We start from the raw sequence: 14,286 nt of genomic DNA, 5'->3' as shown, positions 1-14,286 counted from the left end.
ATTCATATTTTTCTAGTGCTTTATCAAACCACTCTTTATAATAAACACTTATGTTTAAAAAATATGTACGTATGAAAATTGATTTTTCTAATATAAGAAATCATATATGCATCTTATATAAGTTAATAATTTTGCATAAATTTCGATTTTTATGGCTTAATTTAGGTAACCTGTATGGAAATGTTTGTATATTATAATGTTTGTATTCAAGATAAAGCAAGATTATCTTGAATTAAAACTGGAAAAAAGATTTAAAAAAATTTACAAAGCTATTAGTCATTTATGAATTCATTTAAAACAAAGAAAATGCATTTATTTATATGTTGGGGAGTGAACTCCGAAAAAAAACCACTGGGGTAAAATTTGTCCTGCGCGTGTACTGAAGGGTTAAGAACTGTTCATAATGGCTTTTTGCAAAAGTTCAGTTATAAACTGTTTATAACAATTCTTAAAATTATTTTACTGAGCTGTACACCCCTGATCGTAATACTGAAAGGACATTCCTCATCGGAAGAGAACATGCCGATGTAAAATTTAAAACTGGACCATAAAGCAACTGTGGTTATTTTCAGGAATTTTATTTCCCATACCAGAAACAAAAACATTTTGCAGAATTTGTTTTTGCTCTTGAAGGAGAACATATGTCTGATTGCCCTCAAAATTTGCAAAACTAAGCATTCTTTTTTCCTCTCCCTTAATAATATATTGACGATATCCCTTAATAATATATAAACAATTGACTATAATTGAAAATAAGATGTTTAACAACTTAATCCCTTATTTGGCAACATTTCTTTCTCACTTGCAATTTTTAAAATAAATTTTTGGCCTTATCTGGTAATTTTGCCTTTTGTTTGATGACTTTATTTCAGTTTAAAAAAACTTTATTTCATAATATTTTGATCATATTAATATAATTGTTCATCACAATAAGTGATGCATTTTCCATGTTTTCATATATAAATGGGTGGGAGTTTGGCAATTTGATAACAATATCTAAATAATAACATTAACCATGATCAAATTTAGTGGTGTCTGCGTAAAATTTTGATTAATTAAAAAATTAAAAATACTATATGTCTGTCTAAAATTTTGGTCATATTATTAAATGGCAGGTATAGCTTATAGAAAAGAACTGAAACAACATGTAAAGTTGATTTCAGGATTATCTTCAGTCTTACATTTAAACAAAGAAAAGTCTTACATTGCAAATGTTAAATGCCCGAAATGTAAATCATAGAAAAATCTTTTTAAGGATATGCATTTAGAATGCAACAGAAGGAAGGAAAAATGTTAGAAAGCAAAATAATAACAATTAAGGATGATTGAGAAGCCAAACTGTTTATGGAATGGATTACTTACTTGGAAGTTTCATGATTTTGATCACAAAATCTTAATATAGCCAGTCAGTAGCCAGGAACATCTAATTTATTTTCTCTTGAAAAGTCTTTCGCTTTTGTAGATGACTTTTGAGAGGAACTAACTGGCTTGGTAGAGGACTTTTAAGGGAAATTTAAGAGTTTTCTGCTTAATGTCTGTCATATTAGGCAGGTAGTCCTATGTGTTATATTGTATAAAATTAACAAAGCAAATCTCTGTGTTCTGAATTGCTGAAATATTTTTCCTTTGAATAAGTTATGCAAGAAAATTGAAGCTTCATAAAGTATACAATGATTAAAAAATGCATAAAGAAAATCTTAATTGTCAAAATTGAAGTAGAAAGAAAATTTTTACTGCACTTCAGTTATCAAATTTCTGAATTTTGCAATAATTATGTAAAATGTGGGAAAGAAAGAGCTATATTGCATTGTATTTGTGTGATACAGACAATTGATGCCAGAATGCAATTTTTGATTTCACCATTCACTGCAAAAGAACAGTGATGGTCAGACACATTAATTAAAATTATTAGGTTTTAGAAATCTCTATTAAAAAGCAAGTATTTTAAAAGGGATCTATTCTTGTAAAGAAGAGAAATTTGAGATTTAAACTTCTAAGCAAGCTGTGATAAAAGTGATGAGATGTATCTGGAGTAAATTCAAAACTTTCTTCATGAATTTTAAGATAAATAATTAATTTTAATTCAAATTTATTAATTCAAATAATAGTAATAATTTAATAGTAATAATATATTTAATAATTCAAAATAATAGATTTTAATTCAAATAATAATAGTGCATTTTATATTCGGAAATTTAATTTGGGATAATTTTAGTTGATGCATATGTGTTATATCTGTTTTAATATGTTCTTAATATTAATTATGTTTGCATTCATTTATATTCAATAAATATGTTAAAGTTTTAAAAATTAATTAAACAAAGGAGACTTTGTAGTAGTAAAAAATAATAAATAAAATAATAAAGTATCAGTTAATCTATAATAATTTTATTTTCCTTTATGTACCTAATTATATTTTAGATGTGCATATCTATTAAGGTTCATTAACATTTTCTATACTTAAGTATGATTAATAATTTTATTTTTGTGATTCATTCAGATGAAGATTATGAAATTACATTAACATGTATACTGACTTATGTTGTTTTTTGTTTTTGAGTAGTGCCAATTAAGAGTGAATTTAAATAATGGATATAATATATATTTTAGTTCTGTATGCAGTTGGAAAAAACTGTTTGCAAACTGTGTATCATAATATATTGATGCTGTGTTAAAGTATTTGGTGTAGTAATTTTTACATTATTGCAACTTGTCTTATGATCTTGTGAGAAGCAAACACTTTGAGATAATCGATGCTTCAGAAAGTCATTGGTGAAGGTTCCATAATATCTTCTGTAGACAGTCAGCTAAATCAGTGGTTCTCAACCTTTTGAACCAACGCGTACCATCTAAACAAAAATTGAAAAAATTTAGTACCACTACCACATCTTACAACAATTTTTCAATTTATAAATAGAAATATTATAGAAATATATATTTTGCCATTATCATGACATATTCACTATTTGTATTAAATATGCACACATAAAAACATATTAGATTAAAAACTGGCTACCATTTTAATTATCAAAAATCAAGTTATAATATTTTAATTCTAAAATTTAGTGTAAAATTTGGGCCTGTTTAAGAGAGATAAATTTCTTAATTTTTCTTTAATGTTGGATGTTAATTCTTTTAATTTCAATTAGAAAACTTTCTAAAAGTGGTAAAAAGCTTAAAATATTATTAGCCAATTGCTTGATTATTAGCTCGAGTTTTTTTATCATTGCATTTATTTTGTCTCTAATGGTAAACAAATTAACACTTTATCCTTGCAATCCTAAATTGAATTCATTTAACTTTCCAAAATTGTCAGCTAAATATGCTGAACACGGCAACTATAATTCATTACATAAACATTTTTCCAATTCAAATTTTCAATCACAGGGTGGGAAATTTGATTTTCTGATCGAAGTTCAAAAAGACGATTTAAAACTTTCCCTCTGGATAACCACCTTACTTCAAAATATAAAAAAAAGCATTTTGTGTTCACTGCGTATCTCTTGGGATAAAATCGTAAATATTGTTGAATTTAAAGTTCGGATTTTAAATTATAGCAATGCTCTTATTCCAAGAAATATCATTCTCAGACATAAAATCACCAATTACTTTGAAAATTTTATTTGCAGTTTCATCTTTACTCTTAACTAAATTATATTACAAAAGCTTCCTCATTTTTTTTTTTTTAATGTAAGATTAGGTTTTTATTAGTCACTCTGTTGATGTACTTTTATTACACAAATGTATGTTAGAAAATATTTAACTCTAATTAAACTATGTTTTCTGTATTGCTTTTACCTGCACATATTTATTTTAATTTTAGGTGGTATCCTCCAGGCCATGGTAATTTTTATGAAGCATTTTACAAATCTGGACTTTGTGAGCTTTTCCTCAGAGAAGGACGTGAATATTGCTTTATTTCTAACATTGATAATCTTGGAGCAACAGTTGATCTTAGTATCCTTTCAAACGAAAATATTTAATAAAAGAAATTTTCTAAGAAGTTGAATGTACATGATTATTTTTTTTTAACTTTAAATACAGTGAATATAAAATTTGGGATTTTAATGCTATATTTTGTTTTACTCAGTCTGCTATAAATAATAAAAAAGTATTTATGTTGATTATTATTAAATAATAATTTTCCTTTATATTATGGAATGGTAATGATGTTAGTTGTCAGTTACTGATATTAGCTAATCAGATATAATACAGACTAATTTTTTTTTTATTTCAAGACTTCAAACATGAACTGCTTGATAGATAGTCTCTGTTCTCTCTGTGCTTCTACAAAAATTTCTTAGGGTTGCCATATTCATCAGCAGCAAAGCGGGCACAAAGTGTGCTCCTTATCATTATCAGCAGTTTTCCCTAGTTCCTTTGATTTCACCTCAAAGGAGCAACATTAAATCGTCAAATATACCAGAGGATACGTACTGTGAATGTTTTTCACGAAGTCAGGATGTAAAATTAAAAGAGATCAAAATGTGGTTCTACATATAACAAGGTTATAATGCACTCATATTGAAAAGGCACTCCTGCTAAAAAAATAGGCAACAAAAGCAAATAACAGAATAAAATAAAAACTATTTAATGGATGTGTATGAAATTGATCTCTAAGAAGTTGGCGTGGTGTTACTAGACCACGTAGCAAACAATAAAGCAAAGACATATAAAAACACATGCATTACAACTATCACATTGTGAAAGACCAAATTGGTCAGAAGAATTGCATTGGAACATCATGCTAATAACAGCTATGATATTGTCTAGCTGAAATGCATGCTTAAGAATGAGTAAGGCACAATAATATCGTTGATCACTTGTTGTGGCAGTAGTGCCCATTCCTGTAGTATTGTATGTTGGAGCTCAGGAAGGGTGCCTGATGGCACACTGTGACCTGCTATCTGTCATCCCAGCCTATCCAACACATATTTTATAGAAATAAGGTCCAGTGATCTAGCAGGCCATGACAGATGTAGAATGGTTTCACTCTCCAGATAACTCCGCACCAATTGAGCTCTTTACAGGTGGCCACTATCATCCATAAATATGACATAGTACTCATTGCGGTGATAAAAAGATGTATAAGAGAAAGTAGAATTTCGTTGCGATATCGCATGCTTGAGATGGAATCGCCTGGAATCATGTAGAGGTCAGTGTCTCTGTTTGTTGCTATCCCAACCCATACAAGTAAGCCTTTTCCTTTGTAATGGTCTCTTTGAATGATGTTTGGCACTGAAAGACCATTCTTGACTTCTGCAATATCATTGCTCTTCAGGAATAATTCTGGATGTTAAATCAAGACTCATCTGTAAAGAATACGTGACTCCACTGCTTTGATGTCCAACTGCGATGTTCACAAGCCCAATTCAGGCATGCTGTGACATGCGATAGGGCAAGAGAACACAAACCACAGGTCATTGGGTATACAGTCTACCTTAATGCAGTCGACACGACTCAGTTTGGTGGGGTATAGATCATCTTGCAGTAACAGAGATGTGATGCCAGCTGTTGTGCTGTTAGTGATCTATGGCATCTTGCATATAGCAACAGGATGCAATCATCTGCCATTGTAGTAATCCTCCACCCACGTCTTGTACAGAGGTTTTGATCCCTTTGGTAATAATTCCACAGCCTGTTAGATGCATATTCAGCTCTCTCACAACAGCAGATTGTTTTGCACCAGTTTACAACATCCCGACAGCCCTCCAATGCATTTCATCCTCTTTTGGCTATCTCAGATATCTAGGATCTCTGCTTGTGAACTGACGCATAGGTCCAGCATGCCTCTTTTTAAGGCATTGTGATGTGACTGCAGGATTTGTTTTATGCTAAGTTTGGTTGCCTATTTGCATTTGGTGATGCAACCTCAACCTTATATGTAAATTGTATGTTTTAATTCCCCATTTTACATTTGTATCCTAGCATTTGTTGCTTATATTTTGTAGCTCCATTTCAGAACCTTGGTCTACTGTTATTACCGATGGGCAGCCAAAGCGAAATATGTGCATGTTGAAAATAACTCTGCTAATAGTTATAGTTTTCATATTGGGGATAGGAATGGTTTCAGACCATCTGGAAAATCTTATCTATTAGAGTCAAAAGGTATGTGTTACCTTCTGATGGTAGTAATGGGCCAACAATGTCTATGAGGATTTGAAAAATAGGCATCAGGAAGAGAAAATACTTTAGTGTGTATGTATTTTCGATCTTTGTCAAGTATTTTCGATCTCTGTCAAGGATTTCACCCAATTTTTGATATGACGCTTCATAATGAGCCATATATAACAAGAACAAATGAGTTTCATAGTAGCTGCAATTTCTTAATGAGATTGATTATGAAGATGATTAAAGATGAGTCTGCAAAAGGAATCTGGAACAAAAAGACAAAGAATGTCTATAGAGATGTCACAAAGAATATTGCCATTAGAGTATTGGCATGTCTTTGAATTCCAGCTGCAAGAATGAGGTATTGTTTTTGAATAGGTGTTGTACTTCCGGATGTTAAGCTTCGAAATTTTTTTTAAAATAAAAATACGGAGATTTTGTAATGGCATCAATTTTGATTCTCAAAAGAGTTTCAACAATGAGGCTTTTAGAACCTTGCACATACCTAACGTTAGTAGAATACTCAGAAATAAAATATCTAAATGATGTAACTGCCATGGTGTTTGTGGGGGTTCTGCTTAAAACATATATTAATGCTTTCTGTCCCATATAAATTTGAAAATTCCTGCCCTCTAACATGTTTTGGAATTTTTTAATCACAGAATAAATTGGAAATAATTCTCTGCCATATGTAGACCATTTCTGTTGACTTTTTTTGAATTTCAGAGAAAAGTGCTATATGTTCCCATGTTTCCTGAGACAACTGTAGAAGAATGCCGCCAATTGCGATATCATCTGCTCAGATGCTTAACTGGGCTCTGTAAATAGGGTGTCAAAAGGGTAGCCCGAGCAATGGCATTTTTGGCAGCAATAAAGGCTTATTCATCATTTTCATTCTAGATTTAAATGTGTGAAGGAATCCTGAGCACAAGAATGAGATTTCTTTTTTATTGATATGTCCTACTAACAGTTTTATCAATCCTCTGAGGGACAGGACCAGCTTTATCCAGTCATGAGACTTTTTGTCACTTAGTATGTGCTAGCTGATAATTTAAGAAAATTTTCTTTCTTACTTTCTTCAATAATGTAAATGTCACCTTAATAAATGTAAGTTAAAATGGAGACAAAAATAATTATAGAAATTTAGGTAATAAATGCTGTTTAACTATGGATCCTAATGAGAGACTTAAACAAAAGCACTTAGAGGGTTAAAGGATAAAGAATGTGTGCTGCTGTAGGTATGAAACATCTGTAAAATTTAAACATTCGTAAAAATTGAGGAAGCTGATTAAGAATGGTAGGTCAAGAGAAATCTAAAATACCTTTAACTTTGTCAGGAAGAGGTTCAGTTCCAATTTCACTAAGGTGAAAACCTAAGATATCAATAGATGCTTGCCAAAGATGCATTTTGAACTTTTGTGCAAAGTCCATATTCCTGAAAGTTTGAAAATGATGCTTTCAAATGCCTGCAGTGTTTCTCGGAATCTTCTAAATCTCATGTGACATCATCATGTGACCTAATGAGAGACTTAAACAAAAGCACTTAGAGGGTTAAAGGATAAAGAATGTGTGCTGCTGTAGGTATGAAACATCTGTAAAATTTAAACATTCGTAAAAATTGAGGAAGCTGATTAAGAATGGTAGGTCAAGAGAAATCTAAAATACCTTTAACTTTGTCAGGAAGAGGTTCAGTTCCAATTTCACTAAGGTGAAAACCTAAGATATCAATAGATGCTTGCCAAAGATGCATTTTGAACTTTTGTGCAAAGTCCATATTCCTGAAAGTTTGAAAATGATGCTTTCAAATGCCTGCAGTGTTTCTCGGAATCTTCTAAATCTCATGTGACTTCATCTATAAATCATTGAAAAGTTGCAGATGTGTTGCATAAGCTGAACTGCATATGTAACTTTTGAATAAACTGAAAGATGTACATATGGGAGTTTTATGAATATCATCAGGATTGATAGGTATTTGATAATATGCCTTAATAAGATGAACACGACTAAAAGTTTTAGTGCCATGCAATGCAGCAATAAAATCAGCCAAGCAAAGAATGAGATGTTTAGCTTACATTGCTTGGGCATTCAGTGTGCAATAATCGTCTACAAGTAAGGGAAGCCATGTGAAATGGGGTTGCATAATTACTTCTTGAACTATAATGAACAATGTTGTGCTTAATAGGTTGGTTAGGATCTAATAATGTAGTAATAGAAGGAAAGTCTTTTGAAAAAGTGATGATAATTGTGATAAAGTGTATCACTGAAAACAGTTTTTACTGAATAAATGTGTCATTTTTCAAATAACCTACAGTTTAAAACTACATTTGAAATCTTTGAGATGTTTGTTTCTAAAATCAGGCACTAATTCAAATTCGAAGAAATGAAGGAAATCTCCTCCAAGAATGGATGTAGTAACATTTGTTATTAGAAAATCCCAAGTAAACTGTTTTCTTAATTTGGAATCCAAAGAAAGTGCTTTTTTGACCATAAACATGAATAGTTGAAGAATTAGCAGTGAGAAGTGTTTTTCTGCATTTTTAAGAATTGTTAGCCAGAAGTAAGGACATGTTAGAGCCAATATCAACCAAGAAGGAAACATTTGTTCTCCATTCACAAACCAACAGGACCAAGAAGATGCATGCAAAGAAAGAAAGTTTCAATAGACATATAGTAAACAAGTTTACTACCGTGCCACCAAATCACCAGGTATACAAGAAACAGAGGAATATGGTACAAAACCAAAGAATATGCAGGATTAGTTCTTTGATAGAGCTTTTCGCAATAATTTAAACTCTGATTCTTGTAGATATTTTTACTCAAAATAAACAAGCCATTAATTAATCTACTTAATGTGGACCATTAATTTGATTTATGTTGATACACTTTGGGGGGGGGATTGTTACACAGAAGTTTGACCTCTTGACAAATGTGACCTTCAACAGCTATTTTGCATATGCGCAAGTGGTTTGATGGAGCCACTCTTGCTTTGGCAAAGCTTTTACTCTTAACATACATGTTCTTTGAACAGGTGATGTGAAATTTGAGACAAAGAATAAATCACCTCTATTCTTTGCTGCCTTTATCCCATGATCAAGGGTTGGTACACTTGTCTTTCCTACAGTTTTCTCCAAAACTGTCCATGATACCAAACAAATAGAATAATCTCCATATTTTGAACTGCTTCTTTCCTTTATTGCACCCATGATACCAGCAAATAGAATAATTGCAATCTCCATGATTTGACAAGAGACTACAAGAAAAGGAAATATGATCAATACATTTGTTTAATTTTTCTATATCATTAAATGAGTTACTTTCAGCAGATTGATCGAATGTGTGGGAAATGATGCAAGTTCCAGAGATTGGATTTACTTCTAAACTTTGTTAATTAACCACAGCAAAAATAGACTGAATAGTTGAAAGCAAAGGCTGAAGGAATAATTCTAACATTAAGTTATCAGGAACATTTTAGAACTCTTTTCAATGTTTCATTATTCCTAAGCAAATCGGAAGGTTTTTCAAGAGTCTAATTCCTCTCCAGATAATAACTGGCAGATTTCTTGCTGGGAAGGTTGTTCTGACTGGTTTATTAACTTAGTTTTTAACTTTGTATAAAGGTCAGAGTCTGGTTTCATAATTAGATCTCCAACTAATGATACATTATCTGGAAGAAGATGGGAAATTACACAATTATATTTAGTACTTGATTCTGTGGTAGATTTGGGGTGGCAAAAATAAGTATACTTTCACACATAATAAACTAGTTGGGATTGTTTGATTATAAACTGGAGTTCAGATAGCATGTAGGTTAAATATTGTGCAAGGTTTAAGCCAAAAGAAAAATGCAGCTAAAGAAAATGGAATATGAATGCTAAATAGAAAACAAAATTTTGAAATGATCAATAATTAGTACTCATCTTTGATTTGGAGGATGAAAATCAATATAATCCATAAGTTTTGGTTAGGACATCTTGAGAGATAGCGAGTTATCAAAAACGAAAGTACTTGCAAACTTTCCACAAAATCTTGTTTAGCGATATCCAGAAGTCACCATTATTGAATGGTGCTGATGTTAGTTTTCTATAGCTCATTAAATATTACCACTGCATTCATCAAGAACTTTGATCAGACACAATACACATTAAAAATTGTTCTTTATTTCATGATTTCAAATGCACACCAGTCAACAGACATTCTGTTCTTTCCCTGCTTCTACAAAATCTTCTCCTTAGGGTTGCCATATTTATTGGCAGCAACATAAGCACAAGGCACATTTCTTATTGCTATCACCATAATATAAGAAGGATGAAAGGAACTTATTTTCTTAAAAAATGTTGTTTGCGTAAAGTCAATCAGCTGTAACAATTTCAGAAACTTTTAATTAATTCTCTGGTTTCAGTAGTTTCAATAGAATTAACAGACCACCTCTTTCTCTAAATTTCATAATTTTATTGCAGTGATTGTTCTTTTGTGAGAAATGGCAAACCCTATATAAATATTGGAGAAGTCAAACAACAAGAATCAGCATAATATTTGTAAATCTACCTATGCTGATTCTTGTTGTTTTGGCATGTTCTTTTAACCTGCTATAAATAGTTTAGAATGTGATAGAAGAATATAAATTCTTGAACCCAAATTCTTTACTTTTTATTTCTTTTAGAAATTAATTTTGAAATCACTTAGTGTTACAATTCTAATGTAATTTTAGTAGAAAAGGGTTAGGCATTGAAATTCTGATGTTGCATACTTTCACATGCACATATGACAGGTATGTATATTTCAAAATTTATATTGCTACAAAACTGTTATGTTTTTATTATTGTTTCAGATTTCTTTAAGGAATCAAATTCTAAGTTTTTACCCTGCAAGCTAAAATAAAATGTCATATATGCAGTAGCAATTTTTTGGATGTTTCAAATTTTTATTTATTTTACAAATTTTATTTTTAATTTATGAGAAAAATGTCTTTAACTTAAGTAAAGATATTCTTAATTCATTGCTTCATCCAACACAACAGCCCTCACCTGAATTCGTCATGGAAGTTACTAATAAGACAAATGCAGATGTCAAGGTAATTTTTCCTTGAATAAAAATATTTATATCAGATATTATTTCTTCTTTTTTTATTTATCTCTTAATATACAGTATATTATTCAAGAAGCCTGAGCCAGGATAAGGTTTTCAAAAAGGTTCAAGAAGCAAAAGCCAGGATAAGGTTGCAACAGTACTTTTTTGATTATATGCAAACAAATTTAAAGTGCGATAGGGTCAAACTTTAAATATAAAGTTCTTGATTGATTGTGAAAATTGTGACTAAATTTCTGCTTTAAAAAAAAAAAATGGAGTATGTTGAAGAAGATATTTATAGAAAGAATCATTGGTATTGTATTTTAATATAGTTTTAAATTTATTCAGTTTCATTATTTTGTTTAAAATTAGCATTTGTATGTTGCAACTATTTGGATTTCCTAGTACACTGCCTGAAAAAAAAAAAAAAAAAAAAAAAAAAAAAAAAGGGGAGGGGACAGTTCTATATCTTTCGTTCTACCGGCTCAATTAATGAAATTCAAATTGCATTTTCCATGTCTTGAAAGCCCGACTTCGGATATATATTAGATTTATATATAGCATCATTCTAACATAGGTATTTTGACACAAAATCGGACTTTTTCTGAAATGACATGCCATTTTTTTTCCGTATTTTGATTCTATGACTCAAATTATGCGTAAATTTTAAATTTTATAAAATTTGGTGCGAAATTTATGGAGAAATTCAAATATTTATCTTGGCATATATTTTTATCTTTCGCCAAGAATAGTTTACTTGGCTAACTTCTTAATTTATAGCAACCTATTTTCCTTTTCTTTTTTTTCATTGTAGAGGAGCAGGAAAAAAGTCATTCTTCAAACTTTCAAATAATTTTAACAAAGTGCATATTATTGTTTGGCATTATTATCGCTTATAAATAATAAAAAAAAAAAAAGCAAGACAAATTTGAAAACACTCTAATATGTAAATTTATGTATATATTAGGAAATTTTATAAAAAACTAATTTTTTATAGGTTATAAATAAAAAAATGTTTTTTGAAAACTTTATAAAAATATTTGAAAATACAAATTTAAAAAATAAATCATAAAAAATGTACGAACTATATTTGAATGAAGCCTAAATTTCGAATTCTGGAAGAAGGAATCAAGTAAGTTTAACAATAATAATAAAAAAAAAGATATTAGTAAATATATATCAAATTCAATTAACATTGAGGAGCTAAAATTTTGAGAGCAAATTTTTTAAAAACTTCTCATGCGATTATTACAAAACTTGGCAGTTTGGCATAATTTGAGTCTTAGAATCAAAATATGGAAAAACATTGGCATGACATTTCATAAAAAGACTGATTTTGTGTCAAAATACCTATATTAGAACAGTGCTATATACTATAAACCTAATACATGTATCCTAAGTCGCTCTTTTGAGACACGAAAAACGCAACTTGAATTTCTTCAATCGGCCCAATAGAACGGGAGTTATAGAACTGTCCCATTCTTTTTAAATTTTCCCATTCTTTCTTTCCAACTATGGTGGATGCACTAATATGTAAGTACATTTTCGTACTTACATATTAGTGCATCCTTCATAGTTGAAAGTCACTAAATTTTCAGAATGCACCAAATGCTTTAAACCATGCTGATAACAATTCTCCAGATTTGACATACAATGTTGCCATTTTCTAATGCCTTTATTTTATTATATTCCACAGGTTTTTGTAGTCAAGTCACATTTTTTGTCTTAAAATCGATTTTAAAGTGTGTACTTGTGGATTTTGCATGCAATGGAAATAAAAAAAAAGGGGGGGTGGGAAACTGTGGTAAAATATCTACAGAAATAAAGTATTTTACCGTGAACAGCTCTTTTTGATCCATCTGTAAAAGGATCAAGAAATTTCCACCATAATTAAAGGAACAAAATACACTTGTCAGTTTTATGAATTGACTTTGCAAGAATTACCTAAAGCATAAAATATGTATTGTACAATGAAGTTTTTTTTTTTTTTTTTTAAATTCTAAGTCCTTTTCTCTCTCTCTCTCTCTCTCTCTCTCTCTGTCTGTGTGTGTGTGTATGTGTGTAAGAAAATCACTAAATGTGTCTGGATGGTTGTACTAATCTGTAAGTACTGAGATTTTCATGAGTTTTGAATATAATAATAAATATCAGAAATTACCATAAATATGTGTGTGATCTTTTAGTGTTATCAATTCAGTTGAGTTCTAATTAAAATTTCCTTTCAGTTTTATAAAACACTGCATATATAAAAATTCATTGCATTAATTTTGAACACTTTTATATCTTCCTAATTCTAGTAAATTTTATAACTGGAAGGAATTTTCTTCCTTGAAGAATTTTACTTTAAATTAGACATTGATTGTGTCTAAAAAAACAGTATCTTAAAAATTGTTTCTGAAAATTTATTTCAGCATTGCATTTAGCATCTTTTATAAGTTGACAGGTTTAGCTTTGAAAATGTAGTACTGCACTTTAAAAAAAAAAAAATATTTAAGAGCAACAGAAATAAAATTGCGGACATTGAATATTCTTTCATGTAGTGAATGAAGAATTATTCTGCAATGTCATAGTGTCTGCTTCTTGTTTTAGTTTTCCTGAGGAATACAATGAATTAGTTAAGTAAGATTATGTTTGTCATGATTAATTTTTAGAGAAATGATAATTCTGCTGCATTTGAATTGTTATACATTTAGCAAAATTATTCAATTGTGTTTTGTCTAGAAAGTATAAATTTGAGATTCTTATTTATTTAAGGTGTAAGGTTATTATTTTGCATAACCATTAGTTTTATTATTTAGCTCTTTACTGTGACTTCTCTTTCTGTTTCCTCACCAGAATGCAAATTAAATTAATTATTTAAGCTGAGGTTGTCAGATTATAAGACAGAGCTTGTTTCTGCCGGTGTGCACGCATGTTGCGTTTGTCCCAGTTCTGGTAGCCTGAATCATTCAGCTTTGCATTATTGCTGCTGAGTATTTAAATGCTTACTGCAATTAGTTTTGTGAGCCAAGTTTGCATTAAATTGAAACGACTACTAGCTTATTTAAATTATATATTGATGCCAATTGATTTAAATTTTAAACTGTTACTTTAAGTTATCTTGCCACA

General features: G+C 30.1%; 1 protein-coding gene across 1 annotated transcript in view; it reads left to right on the top strand.

The window, feature by feature from the left end:
* The window catches only part of LOC118183877 (UTP--glucose-1-phosphate uridylyltransferase-like), a 106,333-nt gene that overhangs the window by 49,902 nt on the left and 42,145 nt on the right, over positions 1-14,286 (top strand). The window contains exons 7-8 of the mRNA XM_035353486.2: positions 3,824-3,957; positions 11,094-11,182. Coding sequence (XP_035209377.1) covers positions 3,824-3,957; positions 11,094-11,182 — 223 coding nt within the window. The remainder of the gene's footprint in view (positions 1-3,823; positions 3,958-11,093; positions 11,183-14,286) is intronic.

This window comes from Stegodyphus dumicola, chromosome 5 (assembly GCF_044657685.1).
Source record: "Stegodyphus dumicola isolate Sdum_Otavi_A_Nest chromosome 5, ASM4465768v1".
Taxonomy (NCBI): domain Eukaryota; kingdom Metazoa; phylum Arthropoda; class Arachnida; order Araneae; family Eresidae; genus Stegodyphus; species Stegodyphus dumicola.
Note: the sequence above shows the minus strand (reverse complement) of the source record. Positions and strands in the feature narration are given on the sequence as shown.